Source organism: Haplochromis burtoni, unplaced genomic scaffold, assembly GCF_018398535.1.
Source record: "Haplochromis burtoni strain Fernald_Lab_line unplaced genomic scaffold, NCSU_Asbu1 Contig_4, whole genome shotgun sequence".
Taxonomy (NCBI): Eukaryota; Metazoa; Chordata; class Actinopteri; order Cichliformes; family Cichlidae; genus Haplochromis; species Haplochromis burtoni.
This window is the reverse complement of record NW_024582365.1, coordinates 3,846,925-3,871,249: the sequence shown is the minus strand read 5'-3', so window position 1 is coordinate 3,871,249 and position 24,325 is coordinate 3,846,925. Positions and strand designations below refer to the sequence as shown.

The 24,325-nt window shown below is 40.2% G+C and overlaps 2 protein-coding genes across 5 annotated transcripts; one reads left to right on the top strand and one right to left on the bottom strand.

Annotated features, from left to right (window-relative positions):
* Positions 1-2,110: 2,110 nt before the first annotated feature.
* Positions 2,111-8,557, top strand: ubxn1 (UBX domain protein 1). 3 transcript variants are annotated; one of them, XM_005913359.3, is made up of 10 exons: positions 2,111-2,240; positions 2,909-2,973; positions 3,095-3,148; positions 3,961-4,100; positions 4,720-4,810; positions 4,904-5,095; positions 7,109-7,160; positions 7,246-7,368; positions 7,643-7,826; positions 7,966-8,557. In XM_005913359.3, the coding sequence occupies exons 2-10, from the start codon at positions 2,915-2,917 to the stop codon at positions 8,004-8,006; spliced, it is 936 nt and encodes a 311-aa protein (XP_005913421.1). In that variant the 5' UTR covers positions 2,111-2,240; positions 2,909-2,914; the 3' UTR covers positions 8,007-8,557. The 3 variants fall into 3 exon arrangements, with proteins under 3 accessions (XP_005913421.1, XP_005913420.1, XP_005913422.1); XM_005913358.3 differs by lacking the exon at positions 2,111-2,240 and adding an exon at positions 2,292-2,384; XM_005913360.3 differs by lacking the exon at positions 2,111-2,240 and adding an exon at positions 2,354-2,415.
* A 1,412-nt stretch (positions 8,558-9,969) lies between these two features.
* On the bottom strand, positions 9,970-21,382 carry si:ch211-114c17.1 (pre-mRNA-processing factor 39). 2 transcript variants are annotated; one of them, XM_014334630.2, is made up of 15 exons: positions 21,291-21,382; positions 19,828-20,069; positions 19,583-19,708; positions 19,344-19,462; positions 18,882-19,049; positions 18,455-18,635; positions 18,252-18,356; positions 15,423-15,552; positions 14,482-14,636; positions 13,547-13,673; positions 13,162-13,433; positions 12,245-12,429; positions 12,080-12,154; positions 11,666-11,831; positions 9,970-10,540 (listed from the first exon to the last, which is right to left on the bottom strand). In XM_014334630.2, exons 1-15 carry the CDS (start codon positions 21,349-21,351, stop codon positions 10,469-10,471), a joined length of 2,184 nt encoding a protein of 727 aa, XP_014190116.1. In that variant the 5' UTR covers positions 21,352-21,382; the 3' UTR covers positions 9,970-10,468. The 2 variants fall into 2 exon arrangements, with proteins under 2 accessions (XP_014190116.1, XP_014190120.1); XM_014334634.2 differs by having other exon boundaries at positions 15,435-15,552.
* Between the last annotated feature and the right edge of the window lie 2,943 nt (positions 21,383-24,325).

Sequence of the window (24,325 nt, the reverse complement as noted above, 5' to 3'; positions counted from 1 at the left end):
GAAAAAAGCCTCAGAGAACCATAAAGCAATATAAGGGCAGCCTGGAGAGAACTTCACCCCATTGTCTCCTTCGACTTTGGCCGCCCTGCTATTGCTATTGTTAACAGATAATTCCATTATGAAGGGTCATTAGCGTCTTCAGATAATGTGCACCATGAGGCCGAGCACGGAAACTAGAATGAACTCGGTCTGGACAGAGAAAGGTGACGTCAGGAAATCAAATACCACATATTAAACCAACATTTTTAATGCTGGGAAAATCCTCACGCTTATCACCTCAGAGTTAGAACCTGCGGAAACTGAAATGTATTCATACTATAATCATTTTTATCTGAATAGGTACAATATCGTCTTTGTTACCGAAATGACACCAAACATCTTTGTAAATTACACACATGTTCACACAGAACGTGTTTGCTTTTGAAGTCACTTGAATTCATTATAAATGAATCATCTAATTTCCTTAAAAGATCCTCTGTGATCAACTGTTCTCATTTTAACATATATACAACTACATATTACAGGGTTTGTCCTGCAGTGTGCAAGTAGATTAGATGCATGGTGAAATAAACTGGTCTTGTTAATCTCTTGAGTTAGTTTGCTTTCTAGAATGTAAAAGAAAAGTTAATACTTACCCAGTAAAAGCTGCAGGCAAAGCTTCTTCAGTTATTAATTGTAAAAGGAAAACACAAGACAAGTAAAACCCAGATAAAAAAAGAACAAAATATAAGTGTGAGGGGGGAAAAAGACAAACGAATAAATAGTAAATAAGAGCGTTTTTACAAAAAAGACACCCAGCAGTGAGCGGAGTCTCTGAGTAATGGTAGGCTCGTGAATGAGGGCTGCTTAAGACTACGTGGGGGAGAGAAAAATTAATCATTACACTTACTGTAAATATGTAACAAACCCAACCTGCACATAAAAGTCAGCAAATTGCATTGTGTTTGAACACCCACGGAGACACGCAGATGAGATGAAATCATACATGCAGCAGAGCAGCCAATAAGATCATCCGACCTTCTCATCAGGCCTCCCCCACCCCTAATCATCAGTGGACATAATTCCTCTGCTGACACATTTCACTCTCTCTCTCTCTCACTCACTCTTACTGGGGCGCGGTTTAATAAAATCACCTGATTAAATATCTAAATGGAAAGAACATTATGAGATTACTTTAAAGAAATGATTGATGAATAGTCAAAATCTGGGCCAACTCCATCAAGTTGTACTGTTTATTCTGGTCTTGGATATCTATCAAATCCAAATCTGGACTGGACTTTTGAAGTGACTGCAAGATGATATATGTTTTTTTTTTCAAACGATTTGTAAATTATAGACAATAATAAGACCTTATGTATCCCCCAAAACACAAACCGTTTAAAAATGACCCAGATTTGAAGGCGTTTCTATTAACAGTGTTACTTTACGGTGTTGTTTTGAAGATGACTTTTGAAGACAAAGAATGTTTGCCTGAAACAAATTTGTAAAGTGCATTTGGCTCAAGCTCAAAGTGAGTGATTCCTGCAAACAGTTCATTCCTGCATGTATCTTTGGTCAAAGTGTGAGAACAATAATTGTAAATGAGTTACAAAGGTAGAGCCTCTTCGTCTTCCTCCAAGCCAGTTAGATGCATTTATAAATAGTTCTTAAATAGCACATCTAAACCAGTAACACACTCAATGTGTTTCCTGATCTCACTGACTTTGACGGGAATTTGGTTTAACACCCTATTTCACACCAAATTATATTCTTTAAAACCATAAATAGACGTAGTGAAGTAATGATTTAATATTCACTTAATCTTTATTTCAGAGGTAAACACCTTGATTTATATACTTTATCCTACTCAGGCCACATCAGTAATAATAGTAGAATTAAAATCCTGCTTCGAACAGAGTATTTCTACACTCTGACCTAGGGCACTACTTTCACCAATCTATACTATTTCACCAGTGATTTAAAGCAACTGGTGTAAGAATGTTTTTTTCCTTAAAAAAGATATTTGATTTAGTTCCTGTAGATATTTTGCATTGTTTATCATTTGACATCGTTTTAGTACCCCGGTATTGATATGCTGTCGTAGAGGTGACGAATAGATGGGGTCAGGTGAACCCTGCAGTAGCTTACGTGTTACTGTTCATTATTTGCATGTTAGGGAAGCTTATTCATTCATTTGAAGTATAACTCAGTAGAAGCTCAAGGTGTATAAACGTGAAGATAGCGTCGTCAAAGTGTCCCCAGTAAGTGGAGGATCTGTATGTTGTTTGTTTTTTTAAACAAATCTTAAGACTTCAAAAATCGTTCTTTCTAATAAGCGTGAATTTCGCGTTGTTCTTTTTGACTCGTGTGGGCTTCCTTACTGGTGAAGCGGTGTTGTCCGATGTGTGAGTAGCTAACTATCCCTACCTTCACTGGGTATATTAGCTCATATTTCCTCCGTACATAAATAAACTGGCACGTCAGTTTGCATTTAGCTCAAGTATACAAACTAACATTAACGGCACAAGTGATGAAGAGCTTATTGGAGTTCCTAGTTGTTTCTAATCGTGCTAGCCAGCGAGGCTTCCCAGTTAGCTTTCGCAATTTGAACGTTAGCCACATTAAAGCTAATTTTAGCTCTCATCACGATGGTATTTATTATATCAAATAACTGCATATGTGTAGCGGGAATAAATTTGTGTTTTGGTAAGCTGCTAGTAAAGGAATCGTTTATTTATATTCACGCAGTGTTATATTCGGACAATAGTGGTCAGTGTAGCTGCTTTAGTCAGCTAAAATAAAGTCATGAGCTCTTGCACTAACTTTAGTTTGGTTAGAAGTCCTTTGGGTTCTTTTCATCATCAAATGAAAGCATTGTACCAGTACGTTAGACGATGAACTCCTCGTTAACGTTCCTGTATTGTTTCAGGTCAAAATGGCAGAGCTAACAACACTCGAGAGTCTGCTGGAGATGGGGTTTGATCGAAACAGAGCGTGAGTGATCCCTGATGCACACATTTTTTATTGGTTTATTTGGATTTCAGGTTTGAAGCTGATTTCAAGGAAATGAAACTGTGTCTACATTATCTATCATATTATCATAATCTGTCTTTAGAGAGAAGGCAGTGGCCAACACAGGGAACCAGGGAATTGAGCAAGCCATGGATTGGTGAGTTTAACACTCAGAATAACAACACACTACGGTACTTTGAAACCTCCCACATTAACATTTTCCCTCTGTCATCACTTAACTTGGTGCCACAGTCCAGCTCCACACGCCAGTTTCCCTCATAAAACTATCCAGTGGTTTTCATTTCCCAATGTAAACATGATTGTGGTGATCGGATAAGTGACTGTTGTTTTTTCAGTTTAAGAAATATTGATTAACTTTGTAGTGTTGTCTCAAAAAGTGAATTAGAAATGCTTGTGTGTGCCTTCATCTCCTCTCACTTGGATTGGACTGTTTTCTTGTCGGACTGAAACATTTATTAATCGCATCTAATCTGTGCAAGATGCTACTGTGAGGCTTTTAACTCATTATAAACTTTCTCATATCACCATATTTTTAAAGCTTTCACACTGACTTCCTGTCAGGATTAGCTTTCAGTTAAAAATCTTGGTTCTCACTTTTATGGCTTTATGGGGTGCAGCCCCCTCCTAGATAGTCTCCCTGCTACTACTCCAGTCCTATTCTTCAAACCAAGTTCTTAGACCTGTTTGTGGTTCCTCATACCCGCCTGAAAACTAATATTCCAAAACTTTGGAATAGCTTGTCACACACTCTTTGCACCCTTGACTTTGTGGTATTCTTTAAAAGGCAGTTTAAAACTAATCTTTTCAGATTTTGTGGGGTTTTTTTTACATTGTTTGTGTGTGTCCATTTTGACTTGAAATAGGGTGTTTAAAAATGTTATCTAGACCTCTGTAAAGCTCTTTGTGGCTGTTGGAAAGTAATACATTTTGCTTACGCACTCTCCTCAGGCTAATGGAACACGAAAATGACCCAGACATCGATGAGCCCTATGTGCCGCCAGCGGGCAACATCCTGGGAGGAGAAGCACAGAGCCAGCCCAGCACAGCAGACAGCTCTGAAGGTCAGGAGGGGCAGGAAAGTTTTGAAGGTATGTCATTAAAGGGGCAGGAAAGAAAAGTCACCCACAGATTTTCAGTGTGATTGAATATACCACTTGACAACCTAAATGTATCTACTCGTAAGGACTTTACACACTGGACGTGTAAAATCCGTGTGAATATTTCATGTGTTAAAAAATATTTTTTGACTTGATTTGGATCCAAATAAATAGATCTGACCAATCAGACCGCCACATTTGCAGTAAGTGTGGTCATACTGAATGTGTGCACCTGTGCTGTATATCCAAAAGGAAATGGTAAAATTACACTATTTTGCCTTTGATAGCTATACCAGTCAATCGTGTATATATATATGTATATATATATGTGTGCGCGTGCATACAGATAAATTCAGTTACAGGATATGCACCCCCAGTAAATCGATCTTATCTAGCTCTTTATCTCAAAAATGTTGTGTCAAGTGGTTGAGTCACTTCCTTGATGTTTCGTTGGTGGTGTTTCGTTGTGGTTCACGGGCACTGCTGTGTTGTTTTAAGGTTTGTGGTATTTGATTTTAGATGGGCCTCTTGTCTTGTTTTGTGTTTGTTAGTAGTCGGAAGTAAGCTGTCAAAGTTTTCACGTTGTCTTGCCTGTTTGCTTCGGCTTCAGGAATAGCAGGTGGAGACATCGGCTACATTGAGACAGAGGATGGCGTCAAACGGCCAATGACAGAAGAGGAGAAAAATGAGCAAGTCAAGAGGTCAGAGGATACTCAAAGTGCATTTTACTGATTAGCAGTGTGCATATTGAATATAGAAGCACGTGTGTAATTTAAGCTGTGTCTGTTTTTCAGGCTCGAGGAGCTGATGCGGGTGAAGCAGGCGGAGAGAAGAGAGCGAGAGCGGGCAGAAGAGGTGGAGAGGGAGAAGCAGCGGAGGAAGCAGGGCCAGGAGCTGCAGCAGATGCGCCAAAAACTGCAGGACGATGAAATGAAAAAAATCGCTGAGCAGCGTCAGAGGGAGAAGATGGAGGACAAAATGGCAAGGTATGTTTTTCAACAACACGCATACAGTTAGAGAACGTGATAATTAGGTTTGGAGAAGGATTGCATACCAGAGTACATAGAGTCTAATAACCATTCAGTCAAAAAGACACTTCTTTGGCTTCGCTCCCAAATGTCTGACATTAGAGCAGGGCGATGTGACCAAAAATATTTATATGATATACATTTGAAAATTTGCAATAATGATATAACTGATGATATAATTGACACTAGACAAAATACTTTACAACTCCACAACTTTATTAGTGCAAAAAAAAAAATTTGATTTTTTTTTCCTTTAACCAGGCGGTTTTTTTTTTTTTGCTTTAAGTTTTTTTAAAATTTTACCGTTGCAATTGCAATTTCTTTGTTGCCGTTTTACCCAAAGGGCTTTTCCGTTGGAATTTGTCGGCCTTTTCTTCGGCTTACCCTTTTTTATTTTCCCCAAAGTTTAAAAGGGGTTTTTCCCCCCCCATTCGGTTATTTTTTTTTTGAGGCCCGTTCGTTTTCCTTCGGGGGGGTTCTTGCTTCGGTTGGCGTTAGTGTTCGGCCGGTCCTTCAGGGGTTGGGGTTTCTTGGTTTGGCAAGTTGTTCTTAAACCTTTTGCCGGTTTTTCGAGTGCCGTGTACGACACAAAATCGTTTCGAGGTCAGTAAACACAACCAGAATTCATACATAAGACACATGGGATTATAAGGGGGACTGTCAATTTTCAGAAAAATCAAAGGATTGATTTTAAGTGTGCTGTATTTTCCAAAAAACACGGTAATAACGACGGCCCGCTAGCACACTCTACCAAAAATAGTGCTTTGTTGTGTCTCTGACGGACTAAAGCTAAACCAGTTCCACACCACTGAAGTTGCAGCATTTTTACAAACCAATTCTGGTTCATCTGTTTCATTCAATGATCCGCTTTTGACCTTCTCATTCTCCGTAGCCGCCATGCTTTTTCCGCCATGTGCGTATAAAAACAAAGGCACTGCGCATGTGCGTTTGACCCATATTCTATCGCGATATTCCATTTTCTTATCGTTGCCCAACATTATACCGGTATTACCGTGAACAGTATGTTATGGCCCAACCCTATCTGACATGTTTATTCTCATAAAAACAAACTTTCAGTCTTACAGGCCCAAGACTAGCAAATCCCACCATCTCATATACAGGACTAGCTTGGCTAAAAGGCATTCTGTTACTTTTTAAATAGTATAATGTTACTCTGCCCGATAATTGTCTCCCAGCATAATCTCATGACAGATGGATGGGCTGTAGAAGAGCATCAGCACAGCAACAGGGCTGGTATCTGGTGTCTGCTTGTGTGAGGAGGAGCACAGCCAGAGCCCTACAGAATCAAGTTTAAACGGCTATTCTTGTGCATGTTTCTGACCAGACTGTTGGAAACAGACAACGCAAGGATGACATGAGGGTCCCAGTGATGTTACAGGGATCATAATGTTTGCCACACTCTTTCACGTCTGACACATGTTCTCAATTTGAAGCTTCTTTAATCTGTGGAGAGAATTTGGGTGTTCTCTGGTTAAAAGTCATAAAGCTGCCCAGTGTTGGGCTGTGAGCTGATACCACTAACAGATTTCAAGCCCTTGTTTCACCCTCGGTGGAATCATTTTCTGACAGTCTGGTGAGAAACATGCACAAGTAACTTACTGTGGTCACTTCAGCTGAGCACTGGCACACAAAAGAGCAGATAGCAGTCGTGCTGTTGATTTTTGTGATGTTTTCCAATGTATTGCAAGCCTAAATACTGTGGATTTATTTATAAAAAAGCTAAGCGTTTCACTGTAATTAGTTGTTCCCATGAACCCTTTTTGTTACATTCAATTGTTTTGTTTTTTTATAAAAAGGTAACAAATAACCCAGGAAAATTTTTTATCTCTGCTTTACCTATTGGAAAATGTTCGCATTCATAAAGATTAACTTGTGTTTGATTAAGTAACTTTGTTCCTTTGTTAACTCTGGTTGCTGAGTCATTGTGTTGCTTATCTTTATTACTAACAGGCAAAGGGTTAAAGAGAAGATAGCAAGAGACAGAGAAGAAAGAGCACAAAAGGTACTTTTCAAGTTTATTTTCCATTTCTGTATTCTTCCACTTCTGGTGGAAACAAGAACAACTTGGACTTTTTTTTTCTGTGAAGTTTGGAGGTATTGCACCCTCGAGCACCGCTGCGTCATCCCAGCCTGGCCAGCCCAGTCCGTCTTCACCCACCAGTCAGGGCCCTCCACCCACTAAAAAGGAGTATGATGAATCCAGGATACAGGTACCTAATTCATACTTGGTTTTAAAATTTTACTTTACATGTATGTTAATAAAGTTTGAAGTCTGTGCCCTTTGAAACAGAACGTCACAGGTTTCGATAAATGCATATATAATATGTGCACAGAGTCTTCAGGCCTAACAGGGTGTTTAGAATAAAATGGATGATAAGCAGAGTGTGCTTCAGGGCTTAGGCCTTTAGATGAAAATGAATCCACTAAACTGGTGTTGCGTTGAACTTTAAAATATGTACTTTAATTTTTGCTGCTTCTTCACAGGTCCGTCTGCTGGACGGCTCGACCATCACAACAGTCTTCAAGGCCCAGGAGCCGCTGGCGGCAGTGCGCGTCTATGTGCAGATGAACGGCAACACGCCCGAGGGTCAGGACTTCACGCTGCTGTCACCTTACCCCCGTCACGTCTACACTGAACTGGATATGGAGAAGCCCCTCAAAGAGCTGGGTGAGCTGGGGATAGCATTAGGCTGCCACTTAGCTTAACCTGGATTTGGTATCATCACGTTATAATTTTAATATTTAGTGAAGATTAAAAAAAAAAATCACAAATTGAAATCAGACTTGCTTTGGTTCTGTGTGTTCAGGTTTGGTGCCTTCAGCTGTGCTGGTTGTTGCCAAAAAGTAAGAACAGGAGGATCTGCTCTGTGAGCCTACCTCACCACTTCCACTACATCGACACCAGAGATACCAGAACATGGACTGATCCACAAACAGAGCTGCAGTCTTTTTCATTTCACCCAACAAGCCAGATAACTTAATACAAGCACAGATGTGTAATTCCTCTCGAAATGATGATATGGAGGAAATTGGTTCGACTATCAAAAAGAAAAAGGCTTGATTGAATCCATCCTGTTCTGCGCTGGTTTCACCGGCTGTGGGTTGGTGTGTGCAGTGAGCCTGATAGTGAAGATAGCTGGTTTCTGACAGATACTGCTTCAAGGAGCACCACTCATAGTTTCAACACATTAAAGACAAAAATAGAGAACAAACTTGTTGAGTTTTAACCCGATCCATAAAAACACCTGATTCGGAAAGGACCTTAAGTTTAATCCCCACAATCTTCCTGATTTTGTGACAGTTTGCCTTTTCTTTTTTTATATAAGTTTAAATATATCAACAGCTATGTCTACCTGGTCACCAAAAATCTACTTAAAATAAAGCTGACTTGGAAAGTTTGTTACTTGTGAGCTTTGTTCATTTAATTCTGCTCATCATCTCCATCCTACTTTATATGTTCCAGTTATCACCAAACAAAAGGTTCAGCTGAAGCTGTGGACGGTGTCATTAGTTTTGTAGGCGTCTCATTGAACAGATAGAGAAAGACAAATTCCGACCTTGGGATGGGGATAAAGTTTAGAGAAGGGTTGGGCAATTTTCCAGTGAAAGTGTAACATCTCCTGTTTATCAGTAGAAGTTTATAAAGAGATAAAAATAACATTTAGCAGAATCAAGTCCAGATTATTGATGCAGCCCTCCACAACGGTCCGACATAAACTTTGGACTTTTAACTGTATTTTCATAAGTTTTATAACTACTGATAAAGCCCTCCCCCATGCTTCAAAGTAATTAAGTAATAAACAAGTGGATGACAGAAAAGTTTGGGTTTTTTTCCTCCACTGTCTACAATTTTTTTTCACAATTGGTAGTTGATGTGTAGTTAAACTTCCTTAGAAAGGGGAGTTTCTTTGGTCCGGCACACTCAAGATTACCGTGTGTTGTATTTAGCCCGCAGTGCAAAATGAGTTTGAAACCCCCGGTTTAGAGGATCATCTGTTAATCAATATTCAAGGTTAATAGTCCAAAATTCAAATGTAAACCCAAAGTGCTTCAGATTGTCTGGGGATCTGGAGCTTTTTTAATACTTTCTTACAGATTTGCAAAAAATTTGATAAAGTAGGTCTTAAGCAGGAAACCATATTTACACAATCTTGTTGACTTAGTGATTTTATCTCTGTGTAAAGTCTAAAGTTGACTCAAGTGATTTTCCTCTGGGTTTTGTAGTTTGCCACAGATCCTTTTCCTGCTGCGACTCACTCCCACATTACATGTTTGGCATTTTGTCCACATTTGAAATCAATACTTAATCCACCAAATAACACAAGTTTTTGGACTTTGTAGTCCTGACTAAACAGCCACTGGTGCTGGCATTATACAAGACAAAAATCACAACCAGACGCTGTCAGTTTAACTCAATTTGATATGTACAAGTCTAACAATGTCCACGTTACAGATGGCCTTCCTTAACTTCAAGTTTTTCTTTTTGGCTATTAAAAAAAAATCCTCAGCATCTTTTTTCAGTAAGTTTTAAATCTTGTGTCTGAGTTTCAGCCCAGATCACAGTCGCTAACCAACAGCAGTCCCTCTTCTCACAGAAATTATGCTAGTTTGGCTAAAAATAAAAACCCACGAAGAAGACGAGCGCTTTCCCTGTTTGCATGTGCCCATCCAGCCAACACTTTATTTTAAACAAAGGGCATTCTCTTTCTTGTAAATGCTCTTTCTGACATGTAAACTCCAGATAATGAGCAAGGCACAGCGACCAGAAACAGGCCACCAGTTTTACAGTGTGATATTTGATTTTTTTTGCCCCACCCACTCTAATTATGAACACACAAGCAGAAACACATGACACAAAGAAGCAGTGTTGTGACACACTATAAAACACCTTTATATACATTAGAAAAAAAACATAGCCTAGTCTGTGGAATGGTACAAAATGTCAATCATACATCACCTGTGAAGTTGGATGATTTTAAAACACGAGCAAAGCGGTCAACTTGCAACGAATACAAAAATAGTTCTGATTAAAATTCAGACACGCCACTGAAGATGAGCGCCGTGTTTCCTTTCATCTTTCCACCTGCTGTTCAGGGGGGAAAAAAAATGAAAAGATGATCTTTTAAATGACCTCAACTCCTCGTTTTCATAAATCCAGTGAGACAGTGAGGTGACTGAGAGGAAGGACGGAGAGGGAAGAATAATGACTGGATGAACTTTAGCAGGATGAAACTTCTCCACAGTCTGGAGGACTGTTCAGTTCAGTTTTATTGTTCAGTGGCCTGATGCGGTCTTTTGCTGTTGCTCTCTCTAGCTGGGTGGATAGTAGCCCTGGTTGTAGTTCCAGGTGTTCTGGTAGCCGTAGCTGCCGTATTGTGGTTGCTGGAGAAAAACCACGACAAACAGGAAACCGGATTAAAAACATCTTAAACTGTGCTTTGCTACATTAAACCAAGCTGGAACCTCGGGGGCTGAAAAATCAAGACACCTCTTGAGCGTCCACTTGAAGGAGCATCTAGTCATTCTCAGTAGACTGTAGATAAATGATGGCTACAGCCATCATTAACATAGCCCATTAGTTTCTGAACTCCAAGCTTAAATCTTTAGCTGCTAAACTCCATCAATTTATTTTAAGCCCCAGTCACACAATGCTTCCTGGAGCAAATGCTAAAAATGAATTTTGTCAAGTTGGTCTGATTATCCGCGACAACATATGTTTTTTTCAAAGGACTGGTGGTTGTAAGGGGTATCTGACAGCCCTATTATATGTGCAGCACTGGTAACGGTCATACAGCCACATCTATTTATGTTTGGCCCTGGACGGCAGGTATAATGGGACCCTCACTAGTCTATAGGCCTGTTTGGCTAGCTCGCAGGAGCATATTACGATGGGTTCAACTGGGCAGGAGGCAGGGGTACACCCTTAATAGGTCACATATGATCAATTTAGAATGAACCAATCAACCCAGCAAGCCTGTTTTTGGACTACGGAGGAACCTGGAGCACCCGGACAGAACCAACACAGGCTCTGGGAGAAAATGTTAACTCCACACAGAAAGACCCCAGCTGACCAACAGATTCAAATCCAGACATCTATTAGAGCTAAATAACACACTAATAAAATACGAGAAATTCTCATCAAAACTGAAGACAAAAACTTCTTTGGATGGTCCGTTTACAGAACAGGTAACATTATTTGGCAAATAATTGCATTAAAAAACAAAAAAACAACACAATTATCAGGTATCTGTATTTGTGCAAATTGCAGTCCAACCTCTTGTCCATACATGTTGCTTTCAAATAGCTATTAAATTAGAGCTGAACATTTGTAAACTAATAGGAGGCTGTGTTCATCTTCTATATGCAGCCTCAAACCCACCCTAATCTAACAATTACATAATTTACTCTCGGATTAATAAAGTATTCTGATCCTACTCCACTATTAATAAAACACAGGCAGACATGTTAAACCACATAATACAGAGTTTATATAAATCTGAGTGTTACCTGGTACCAGCTGCTGTATCCTCCGTAGCCAGTCTGTGCGCTCATATCGGCGCCCATCACAGGAGGAGGCGGCGTGGTGATGGGGACGTGCGGCATGGTAGGTGGGACTTGTGCAGACACAGCAGAGCCGTCATCAGTTTTGCTCAGCTTCTCTGGATCTTCATCCCTACAGAACGAAAATCCTGAAAGCGTGACTTTCATTCTAATCAGTTCACATCTCGTTTACTCAGCAAAAATATGCATCTAGACCTCAGCTGTTATACATGTTTATTAATGAGGCAGATGACAATAACATGAAGGACTATTCTTTAAGAAAAATAAATCATCTAGAAGTGAAACCCCACCCACTACATGTTAAATAATACCAGGTTTAAGTCCATTTCACATTTAGTTAGTCGTTCCTCCCTCTCTCACCCGTTCTCTGCTTCTCTCTTTGTTCCACCGAGCTCCTTCAGCAGCTTCTGGTGCTCCTCGTAAACAGACAGCACACTGCAGAGGACACACATATAAAAACTGAAGAACCTGAAAGGGTTTAAGGGAGCAGTTTAATTTAAAATAGTTCTCTTTCTGAACTCTGACCTCTGGATAGAGTTGCTGTAGTCCTCTGCGAACTGTAGGCCCCTCTGTGAGAAGAGGATCTTGGTGTGAGGTTCGAGAGGAGCTGCCAGAGCTCGTGTCACACACTCCTGCACCGCTGAGGCTGAGGCCCAGGGGTCACCTGAAACCTCCAGCTCCAACAGGTTCATGTGCAGTTTATCATTATCCTGAGGAGAAGGATAATGAAAGGGGAGAAAGAGGATGGGGGCAATTAGTACCTACTTTAAAAGTCCACTAAAATTTGAATTTTCTTTCTTTCAGTTTTTTAAAGTTTGCTCAAACAATACAGGATGCAAAGCTTGCGTATATGTGAAGCAAATTAGATGTTTAAGTGGTCAAAATGGAAAAAAACAAACATTTAATTGCCATTAAAATTCTGCCCAAATGTGAAAAATCATTACTTATTAAGCAAACTGTAAAGTGAGCATGTTTGCAATATAATGTAAGAGGTTAATGTAGAAGCTTTAAACTGGTACAGGTATGCAAAACAAGTTTCAAAACCTGGAGCAGAATTTTTATAATAATGGCGTAATGGACATAATGGTTTTTGGTGTCCACCATTTGTGTGTTTTCTGCCCCAATCTTGCTATTTTGTCCATTTTGCTGTAGTTAGGAACACAATTTACAAACTGAACATCATGTGTGTATTCAGTGAGATTTAAAACATCTGATTCAACCTACGAAAGCATCAGGAAAAAGTTAACCAAGGTCCCAGATCAAGTGAGCAATACGGAAGACTCTTTTTCAGGGGTCGACTCTGATTGTTTTTGCAATCAGAGTCGACCCCTGCTGGTCATTACAAAGAATGCAAGCATCGTCTTCACTTTTCAGCTTACACAAATTTATGGTCTAACATAATTTCTCTGGCAATATGAATGAATTGTGTTCTGTCATCTCACCGGACTAATTTCCAGCGCTTCCTGTAAAACACTGCGGGCACTGCTGGGGTCCCTGCCCAGTTTTAGCAGCAATCGAGCCAGCTTGATTGAATAGAAAGCGTGTAACGTGGGCTTCTCTTTGGATTCAGCCACCGCCTCCCTCAGCAAGGCTTCCGACTGATCCAGCTGGCCGGCTCGTCTCTCCAAAGCAGCCCTGCGGATACGGACGACCGCCAAACCTGGCAGTTTCTTCTCCAGGGCCTCCAACACTCGCCGAGCTTCAGTTAAGTCACCTGATAGAGAAGATGATAAGCTTTCATGACTGTCCAGTACAGCCCTTAAGTGTCCGTTAACATTCAAGAATAAAGAACAAAGGGATGGGTGGGTGTTTAATGTTTTGTCATACCGTGCCTCTCCTCAAAGGTCGCCCAGTGCATGTGGATGTTGGGTTTGTACGCCAGGTGGATTTCACAGGCTCGTTTATAAACCGCCCGGGCCTCGTCCACGCTCTGCGCCTCCAGGTACTGGATGTACTGAGAAACACACACAGAGATTCATGCAGACTACATATGAACTCAAACTGAAGTTTAAATATCCTCCAGTGTAATGTGAAGTTTTACAGACTTTGAAAAGCCAATTTAAGCACACATGCATACATGTCTTAACTGCTTTTTATTTTTTATATGACTATTCAAACAGCACCGATGTCCCGTTTTTGGGGTTGCAGGAGTTAAAGCTGTTAATGTAGAGTTGGTCATCCTGAGGCTGGAATATTGATGATGTTGCTGACGGACGTGTATGCAGAACAATATTTGGTGATGGCAGGTGTTTACTGACTGGCTTTTTTGTAGATGCAAATCTACCTAATTCCTAATTTGAGCTTTTTCTTTTGCAAGGTGGATCAGAAGCAACTATGCTGTCCTTGAGCCGGATCTCATTGAATTTGCACTTACACTTACTAGATGGAAGATACATCAAGGGTAACGGGTCATTTTGATCCTCTGCATTTTTAAAAAGTATGTTGTTTTATTGTAATATTTCTTTATTAGTAAATTCTAGTATATATTTTACCTTTACGATCTGTAATGAAATAATAAATAATTTGCAAAACTGATAAAAATAACTAAGACATAATTTTAAATACTAACTTTGATTACAAAAATTAATTTAACTTCAAGAAATGACTTCTCTGGCTTTACTGTTTATTGTTGCTGAATGGGGCCAAAAGGACCCACCTGGCAGTTTTAGTGTTTTAAGGCCTAAAATTCTGAGTTTAGGGAGAATTTAAGGAGATTTTAAATCAACCTGCAGAAAAAAAGTGTATCTGCAAATCATTCTTACCCTGGACCAGAATTCCTCATAGAGTGCGCAGGCGATCAGGCAACGTTCAAAGAGGATGCGAACTCTGTGGTCATCTTGAGCAGCTATAGTGTCCTCCGATGGTTCCTGTGGAGGGGCCATGACCTCCGACTCCTCTGTGATGGCCTGGTTTGGATCTAGTATGACCGAGGTTTCACAAAGCAGTCGCACAGCATGGGCAAACAGTTACAAAAACATCTTTATATTTGTTTTGATACTTGACCAGCAGGAAATGATTAATGACAAAGAGATGCTCTTACATGGGAATCAGCTAGTAAACCACACCCTCCTCCTGGTGCCATCAGGACTGTGCAATTATTTCAAATGTAAATTCAGATACAGTGATTGCCTCCAATAATTATTAATACAAAATAATCAAGACCTGCAATGGGGCTCTCATTTCATCTTGCATTATAATTCTAATCCTCTCTCTTATAACACAGTTTTGTGCCTGTGTAAAAGCCCAAACTCATTCCTCACTGGCAGGTCAGCTCAAGGCAAGATTAGGGAAAGAGATTTTTGGTTGGAAACACTTTGGTTTTAATGGGTTTGCAGGATTAAACTGCATACTTATAAAGACCCCCAGCTCAAAAATGCTTATTTATTTATAGGTGAACCTGCTAAGTTAAATGTAGGGCTTCTCTTTGCCTAAATGCACTGTACTGTACAGCGCTTTTTTACTTTGAGAACTTGATACATCCACCCATTCCTACAAATACTTTTTCCCCCCATTATGGCAGCTGAGGTTTCAGGGATCGACCCACTGACATTGCGATTAATAAAAGGTCAGTGGTTCTCCATAGCCACAAGCAGATGAGGATATATGATTAAGCATTGTAGATAAACATGTTATTGCAAGCGTGTGGGAGCCTGTTTGGAACACTTCATTTAGATTCATGGAAACCAAACAGCCTCTTCATCACCTGTGTAGTCACCTTGGCTGGGGTCTTTCGTGTCCTTGTTCAGCTCTGTGATCTCCCAGTCGAGGTATGAGTGCCAAGTGCGGAGCTGGAGGCGATCAAGTGGCTTAACGTGGAAGTACGGTCGCTTGATCTGTAGTCACAGAATGCGGAGGGAGCATCTTTGTTAAAAAAGGATCTTAGTTTAAAACCTATGAAGCCAAGAATTTAAAACTTTCTGATTACTGCCAATAAAACCTTTAGGTTTTTTTCCTCCAACTGTCTTTGTCAAAAATCGTTTTCTTTTCTTTCTTTTTTTTTTTAAACACCTACAGTGGCTTGCAAAAGTATTCGCCCCCTTGAACTTTTCCACATTTTGTCACATTACAGCCACAAACATGAATCAATTTTATTGGAATTCCACGTGAAAGACCAACTACAAAGTGGTGTACACGTGAGAAGTGGAACGAAAATCATACATGATTCCAAACATTTTTTACAAATAAATAACTGTAAAGTGGGGTGTGCTGAGTCAAATTTACCACCTTTTGCTGCAATTACAGCTGCCAGTCTTTTAGGGTCTGTCTCTACCAGCTTTGCACATCTAGAGACTGAAATCTTTGCCCATTCTTCTTTGCAAAACAGCTCCAGCTCAGTCAGATTAGATGGACAGCGTTTGTGAACAGCAGTTTTCAGATCTTGCCACAGATTCTCGATTGGATTTAGATCTGGACTTTGACTGGGCCATTCTAACACATGGATATGTTTTGTTTTAAACCATTCCATTGTTGCCCTGGCTTTATGTTTAGGGTCGTTGTCCTGCTGGAAGGTGAACCTCCGCCCCAGTCTCAAGTCTTTTGCAGACTCCAAGAGGTTTTCTTCCAAGATTGCCCTGTATTTGGCTCCATCCATCTTCCCATCAACTCTGACCAGCTTCCCTGTCCCTGCTGAAGAGAAGCACCCCCAGAGCATGATGCTGCCACCACCATATTTGACAGTGGGGATGGTGTGTTCAGAGTGATGTGCAGTGTTAGTTTTCCGCCACACATAGCGTTTTGCATTTTGGCCAAAAAGTTCCATTTTGGTCTCATCTGACCAGAGCACCTTCTTCCACATGTTTGCTGTGTCCCCCACATGGCTTGTGGCAAACTGCAAACGGGACTTCTTATGGTTTTCTGTTAACAATGGCTTTCTTCTTGCCACTCTTCCATAAAGGCCAACTTTGTGCAGTGCACGACTAATAGTTGTCCTATGGACAGATTCCCCCACCTGAGCTGTAGATCTCTGCAGCTCGTCCAGAGTCACCATGGGCCTCTTGGCTGCATTTCTGATCAGCGCTCTCCTTGTTCGGCCTGTGAGTTTAGGTGGACGGCCTTGTCTTGGTAGGTTTACAGTTGTGCCATACTCCTTCCATTTCTGAATGATCGCTTGAACAGTGCTCCGTGGGATGTTCAAGGCTTGGGAAATCTTTTTGTAGCCTAAGCCTGCTTTAAATTTCTCAATAACTTTATCCCTGACCTGTCTGGTGTCTAAATCCAATCGAGAATCTGTGGCAAGATCTGAAAACTGCTGTTCACAAACGCTGTCCATCTAATCTGACTGAGCTGGAGCTGTTTTGCAAAGAAGAATGGGCAAGGATTTCAGTCTCTAGATGTGCAAAGCTGGTAGAGACATACCCTAAAAGACTGGCAGCTATAATTGCATCAAAAGGTGGTTCTACAAAGTATAAGTCAGGGGTAGGGCTGCACGATTTTGCATAAAATGAGAATCACGATTTTTTTTTTGCTTAGAATTGAGATCACGATTCTCTCATGATTTTCTTTTCTAATATAAATATTTATTGCACTTATTAACTGCACATCAACTTCATAACAGTTGAGACTGAACATAAAAACAATAAACGTCTCACATTTTGTCGTTGCCGCAAAATGTTGTACTGTTGTAATTCCGTCTCCACCGTTGCTCGACACTGCGTGTATACAGCAGGTAGTGCAACAATAGAAAAATAGTTGCTGGACGGCACTGTGCAGCGTTTGTCTAGGGTGTTGATCATTTTCCTAAATCCCTCGTTTTGCACAGTGTTGATGGGATCCATGTCTTTAGCCAGGTGATAAGTGATAGCCTCCGTAATTTCTTTGTGCCTGCGGGAGTTCGACGGGTATGGGGAAGCGCTGTATAAGGTTCCCGTTATTGATGTTTGGGTGGTTGACCGGGACGGATTTTCTCCATGCAGATTATGTCCCGGATCAAAATGTGATACTATCTTCATCTGTTTTTTTTTCTTTTCTTTTTTTTTTTTTTAAATCCTTGTCATTTGTAAATGAGATCGCACATAAGTATGAATTGAAATCGCAATTTTCTAACGATTAATTGTGCAGCCCTACTCAGGCGGCTGAATAATTACGCACACCCCACTTTTCAGTTATTTCTTTGTAAAAACTGTTTGGAATCATGTATGATTTTTGTTCCACTTCTCACGTGTGCACCACTTTGTGTTGGTCTTTCACGTGGAATTCCAATAAAATTGATTCATGTTTGTGGCTGTAATGTGACAAAATGTGGAAAAGTTCAAGGGGGCCGAATACTTTTGCAAGCCAGTGTAGGTGTTTTTTTACTTTCCCCAATAAGGGCTCATTAATATATATGTAGTTTTCTACCAGGACCTAATCTGTTAATCATCTCTAATAACTCTTACATTAACCTCTTGATTCAGGACAATGTTCTACATTAGCACAGAAATAGGAAAGCACTTATGAATAAAGGAGAGAAAATAATCCCTCTACTTCTCCTAGATTCTCTTAGATAGAGACACAAAAACTACAGCAGCAGCGAATCACAGAAGGACAAACTCACGGCATCTTCAAAGTGCCATCTCTTCCGGACTTCTCCCTCGTTGTCCTGATACACTTTGTCCCTGCGTAGTAACACCTGCTCCCTAATCTTCTGCATCAATTCCTCCTAAAACACAGAAAAAGCATTTTATTAGTCTATGTGACCTCCGCATTAATCCACATCACACACCTCTAATCAATGTGAGGCAGGTGGATGTTACTCACTGTGTCTGTGCCCTCGGGTGTGGCGGGCTCTTCCTCACCCGGCGGCCTCTCCTTCTCCTCCTCCTGCGATTGTTCGGCTCGTTCCGCTTTCTGGCTCTGACGGCACAGCTCCCTCAGCTCCTCGTACTCCTCTGGAGAAAGCACCTCTTTAGGTTCATGGTTGTTCAGATGCTCTTTAAACCTGACAAATAAAGTAAGACCTCAAATTAGATTAACAAAAGAGGAAAAGAAGAAATGAAGGAAGGGACAGAACAGTGGAGTTATTTAGTGTTGCCCTTAAAAGATACAAAACCTAGCACATGGGGAAATATTTTAACAACTATTAAAAGTTCAGTAAATTAAGAAGATAACATGTGGTATTCTAAAAGTAAAGCTGGTAGAGAAAAACACATTAACATCAGCATAAATAACTGGGTGGTGGCCGTACTTGTCGTAGTGGGTGTTGTAGAGCTGTGTGGGGACTCTGAGGACTCTGTCCAGGACGGCTGTTGCGTTCTTCATGTTCCCCTGCTCCTTCTCCCACTCAACATACAGATCCCAAAGCCGGTCCGAGTGGAAGTCCAAACCGGCTGCCGCGACAGCATCCTCAAGCACACTGATGGTTGTTGTGAAACAAATAAAAGCATGATAATCAGCTTTCAGTTTGTCTTAACCAAATCTGATTAGATTGGTTTTAAGACCAGGAAAAAAAGATGAACGTCTAAAGACTTCTTTTTTGGGAATCCTTACGAAAAAAAACAGAGCTCTTGCTGGAAAAAATAAATTTTAGTTGTATGGGGAAGGCAAAGGCAGAAAAAAATGAAACTAAACAAACAAAAAAAAAAAAAAAACAGGAATAAAAGAGGAAGGATTAAAAAGGAAGTAAGATCTGGTCTGTGTGTATGTGTACCTGCGAATCCGCTTGGGTGACTCAGGAAGGTTCATGTCTAGTGTTCCAAGCAGCAGATTGATGTAGTGGATCCACAGATCTACACTGAGAGGGATTGCCTGAAGACCCTGAATGCACACCTAACACAACACAGGACACCCATATATGTTAACTACCTAAATAAAGCGCTTCTAAATAGCCTTGAAAGTATTATTATATAATAACAGTAGGACAGAACAGTAAAAGCTCTCTCGTGTTACCTCCTCTGCTTTGTCGTTAAGCCCAACGCGGCGCTCCAGATCAGCAAATTTCTTCCAGTAACCATAGCAGAGTGGATAGCGAACAAGGAAGGCTTCTAGTGCTCTACGTGAAGATGTGACGTGACCCTGAGGAGACACATTAAATCCAAGTGTCACACGAAGCAACTCTAAATTTCTTCACCAAAAATCTCTTGTGATCTCCGGAAAACAAATGTATCAGAGATCAATCAAAGAAACAAACACACCTCCTGCTCACAGTACTGCAGCAGGTCAGTCCAGGAGGTGAAGTCTTGAGGATTGTCATGAGCGGCCTTCCACAGACGCTCAAAGTCTGCAGGTAGCTCCCCTTCTTCATCCACTGCGGCTGGTTGCATGGAGAAGGAAGCAGGGTCGGGGCCAACAGGAGCCTCAGGAACCACGGCGGCACTGCCGTTCTCTTCCGTCATTTCAGGTAGAGGTGGCGCCGGAACCTCAGGAGCTTCCATGGCTGAAGAGGAAAAGATCAGGGGCATATCTCAATATATTTAAGACCCAAAATATGCACAATACTGAAAAAGATACACTTTCCCCCCCCCCCCTTTTTTTTTTTGAACCAAAAACCCAAAATGCAAAACATTCTGAGCCAATATTGATGTTTAATACAAGAATTTGACTGACAGCTGGTGCCAGCAAAATCTTATTGTTTACATTGTTTCTGTGATTATTTAATCTGCTTTTAGTGCCAGAGAATAAATCTCTTCTTTATGAAAACTTTTATAAAGTCTGACAACTCGTCATCACATGGTCTGGAAGCATTTTGATGTGACAGACCAAAGAAATGTTGGCCACTGACATAAATGGTCATCTGTCTATGTGTTAACCCTGGGACAGACCAGGGTATACCATGCCTCTTGACCTTTCACAGATGAGATTTGAATTATTATTATTTTAATTATTTTTACAAACGAAAAAAATCCAACAGCCTACCTTTTACAAATGCACATAGTTATAAATTATTTATACTCAAAAGACTACAACACAAAGAAACACCCGATAAAACTCCCATTATGACATCGTTTCTGTTTCATCTTTTCTTTGTTGTTCAGCAGGTGTGATGAAAAATAGAAAGAAGACTTAAAGAAATACTCAGCTGCTTAACTGAAGTTACGTAACTCATTCACTTTCTGTTTCTTCTACTTCCTGAATAGTTTTGAATGAAAAATGGTAATAACAGAAACCATGCATGAACATGTAAACTTTAGAATAAAATATGAAAAGAATGGAAAGAATTATCTACTGCCTACAGCTGTGATTTATCTAGTAAAAGGCCAAATAAACTCAACTAAAATGAGTTCGTACAGTATTTTGTTTTGTTTTACCGACTCCGGTCTGCGCCTGCAGAGATGCTTCATTCATATAAAGCTCAGAGTTTTAAAGCGCCTCTGGGCTGTTTTTGACAGACTACAACTAACTTGTCGAAAAAGGGTACACAACAGCAGCCAACAGCTGTATACCCCACCCGATCGTAACTTGTGAAAGTAAAAGACAGACTGTTCTCCGTGCAGGTGAATTCACGTTAGCTTAGCCTAGCATGTCATGCTTGCACCCACAATGGCTCCAGCTGGAGGCTTTGTTTTTAAAAACGCTGGCTGATTAAACCAAAGCTCCACCACATCTGTAAAACAACTACCGGATACGAACTCTAAATTCACCACCGTTAATCATCTACCTGAAGACTCTACCAGCTCCCCGTTGCCGCTCATCTCCTCACAGCCCTCCGCCGCCGCCATGACGGTAAACGTCTGGCTGACGTCATTCAGGCGCGACAGGACGCCTAAAACAACCTACCACGCTAAAAGTGCAACATTTACATTTTATGGAAGCTTTTCACCGCCACTGAAAAAAAGTGCCATCCACAAGTCATGCCATCCACTATGATCACAAAATTTTACATTTTTAATATAACGACCTAAATCTCTAAATTTTGATATAATAACCGCAAAATTTGAGACAATAACGTGAAATTTGGATAAAATAAGCCGATAACGACAATTTTTAATCTTACCCAAACGTTCAATATAACAACCTGAGATTTTGACACCCCAAATATTGATAACCCCACATTTTTATATAATAAGCCGAAATTTTATTATTACTCAAAGCTTCAAATATTGATATAACCAAACATTTTGAAATGATAACCTCAAACTCAAATTTTTTATACATAACTTGAAATTTTCAGACAACCCAAAACGTTTATATAATCACTATAGTAATTAGTGGTGTAGCCCAAGTTGTTAATTTAGTTTCAACTGGAAATGGAGGTCACATAGACAAATGATAGTATATGCTCACAAAAATAAAATACAGAATATGTCTTATCCAGGTTTAGTGTTTGGCAACGAGGTTGGCTTGTAAGTGCTCTTTTTTTAAACTTTAAACCTGACTTTTCTTATTTAGACTATTTTTGTTTTAATTTTTTTCTTATTCCTTGTTTTCATATTTATTTCTTGTGTTTGAATTCATATTCTTGTTGGCTTTAACTAATCTAATTTCACTGTACCTGTGTTTGAATAACAAAAGATTATTGAAATCCACTGGTCTATGTGTTTAGAGACTTCACGATCCATTTTTTACATTCCAGTCATAGCTGGACTGGCCATCGGGCATACCGGGCATTTGCCTGGTGGGCCGATGGTAATTTTTCGTTTTAAATGGGCCGATGTTTTGTTGTTGTTGTCTTTTTTTCCATAACCGTGTAAACAGTGAAAGGTGGCGGATTGGACAGATGCTGGCAGACGTGTAAAAATAACTCAATTGTTTGGTAGTGGCTATGGTGGAGCTTTCACACATTCAGTCAAATTAGCAAGTGGTGGAGGCCAGCAGGTGGATGGGGGAAAGGACTGGAGGTGGAGAGACCCAAGGCGGCCGCCAGTCCGACTGTCAGGTGAAATGAGCTTCAGGTAAGAAGTTATGACCTGCAGTCTATCTGGGTCAAACCAAGTTTAGGTGGAGTTTATTTTCCTTGTGCTAACTTTTTACAGTCAGTTACAATAACTCGTACTGTGTACTAGCTAGCATGATGGAGTTTCTGTACAGTTGGGTGGGTGCTATGATGTTACTGGTGAACTTTATTTTATTCATATGGTTAGTTAGTAGAGTCCAACCGTGCCATAAAAAACGGAATCCTCTGGTATTCAGAGTCAATATTATGCGTTTTGTATTGAGCTGAAAATAAAGGCGATTTGTCCCGTACTTCAGCTACAATAAAAAAAAGACACAAAGCTGGAGTTATTCTGTGTCTTTACTGCTGTCAGCTGCCTCTTCTTCTCTCTCTCCCCCCTCCCTCTCCTGCTGCTACTTCAATCATGAAACTGATCAATGATCAGCTGATCGGCGTTTCTGCCGCAAGTCCCGTCTCTCTTGCTTGTTTATCTCCCGCTTTGCGCCAGAAAGAGGAAACTAGCGGAGGTCGCGTTAAACAGCAGAAGCGCCTTTAAACTTGATAGCTGTTGTTAGAATTTATTTAATATTACTTTCTAGTATCAGCTGATGTTTGTTGGAGCCGTAAAAGCTGCTGGTCATGATGTCGGTTTGGTTATCTGGTGAGAGGGAAACATGAAGATGAAACCAGGAGATGTCCTTACTGAATCATCAGAGCTGAACAGGTGATGGAGAAACAGGTTTACCTTTTAGGTGACATGAATGAGTTGAAGGGAAGTTATGAACTGTTTCTGAGAGACAAACTAACACCAGGATCCTTTTCTAATGTAGCTGACAGCTGGTAACTGTGCAGGGGCGGGTCTAGCAAAGTTTTGCCAGGGGCCAGGTAGGGCATTAACAGGGAAAGGGGGGCACAAAGAAATACTTTTCTTTCTTATTCTCATTTAAAATTTCTAGCTTTTAACAAATAATTATCCGAATCTTACAACCAAAGTTTTCATCTGATGTCAAATTTATAGAAATCCATTATTGTACATAGTAAGTTTTTTTCAGGGTCCCAACATAATTTCTTCAGAAGAAAGTACTGTACATGATGCCAGTATTTTCCCACATTTTCTAGATACTGTACTAGTACTTTGTGTAAAATGCCATCAAAAAGTCAGTTAAGTTTTATTCTTTCTCACCTGTCTTTCTGTCTCCTTTCACTTTTAAAAGGTTGCCATGTTAGAAAAAATATTTTGCCCTGCCATGCTGTTTATTGATGTGGTAAATAAATAGTTTATGAAAATATCACTAAATCTGTCATTTATTATTTTTAATATTCAGTAATGGTCATGTCTCACCTCTAGTCTTCTCTGTCTTAATTTCAGGTTTCCACCATATGTTGTAGATAGTTCAGGAAGTTAACTCAACCAAGCAGTCTTTGGGTTTCGGCTAAGTACTGTTTAGAATACCAGAATAGGGAGGATGGTGTAGGTTTAAGTTTATTAGATTGATACACATGTACCAACAAGACAGTGTACATCACTGTCACAACGACATTTGTTTTCATTCAAAGGCTTTATGGTTTTTCCTATAATACCTGGTGGGCCGGTCTCTAGTCAAAATGCCCGGGCTGATTTTTTGTCCCAGTCCAGCCCTGATTCCAGTAGCTACCATTTTTCTGAACACAGCCATACATGTTCTTCTGCTTCAAGGTTCAATGTTTTAGGCAGCCAAAAAGAGATGAGAGCCCCCTGACCTCTTTCCACTGTCAAATAGCAAGTAAGATACTTGATAATTAGCGTTAACATGGTTGATTGTAATAAGCAGTTATTAGAT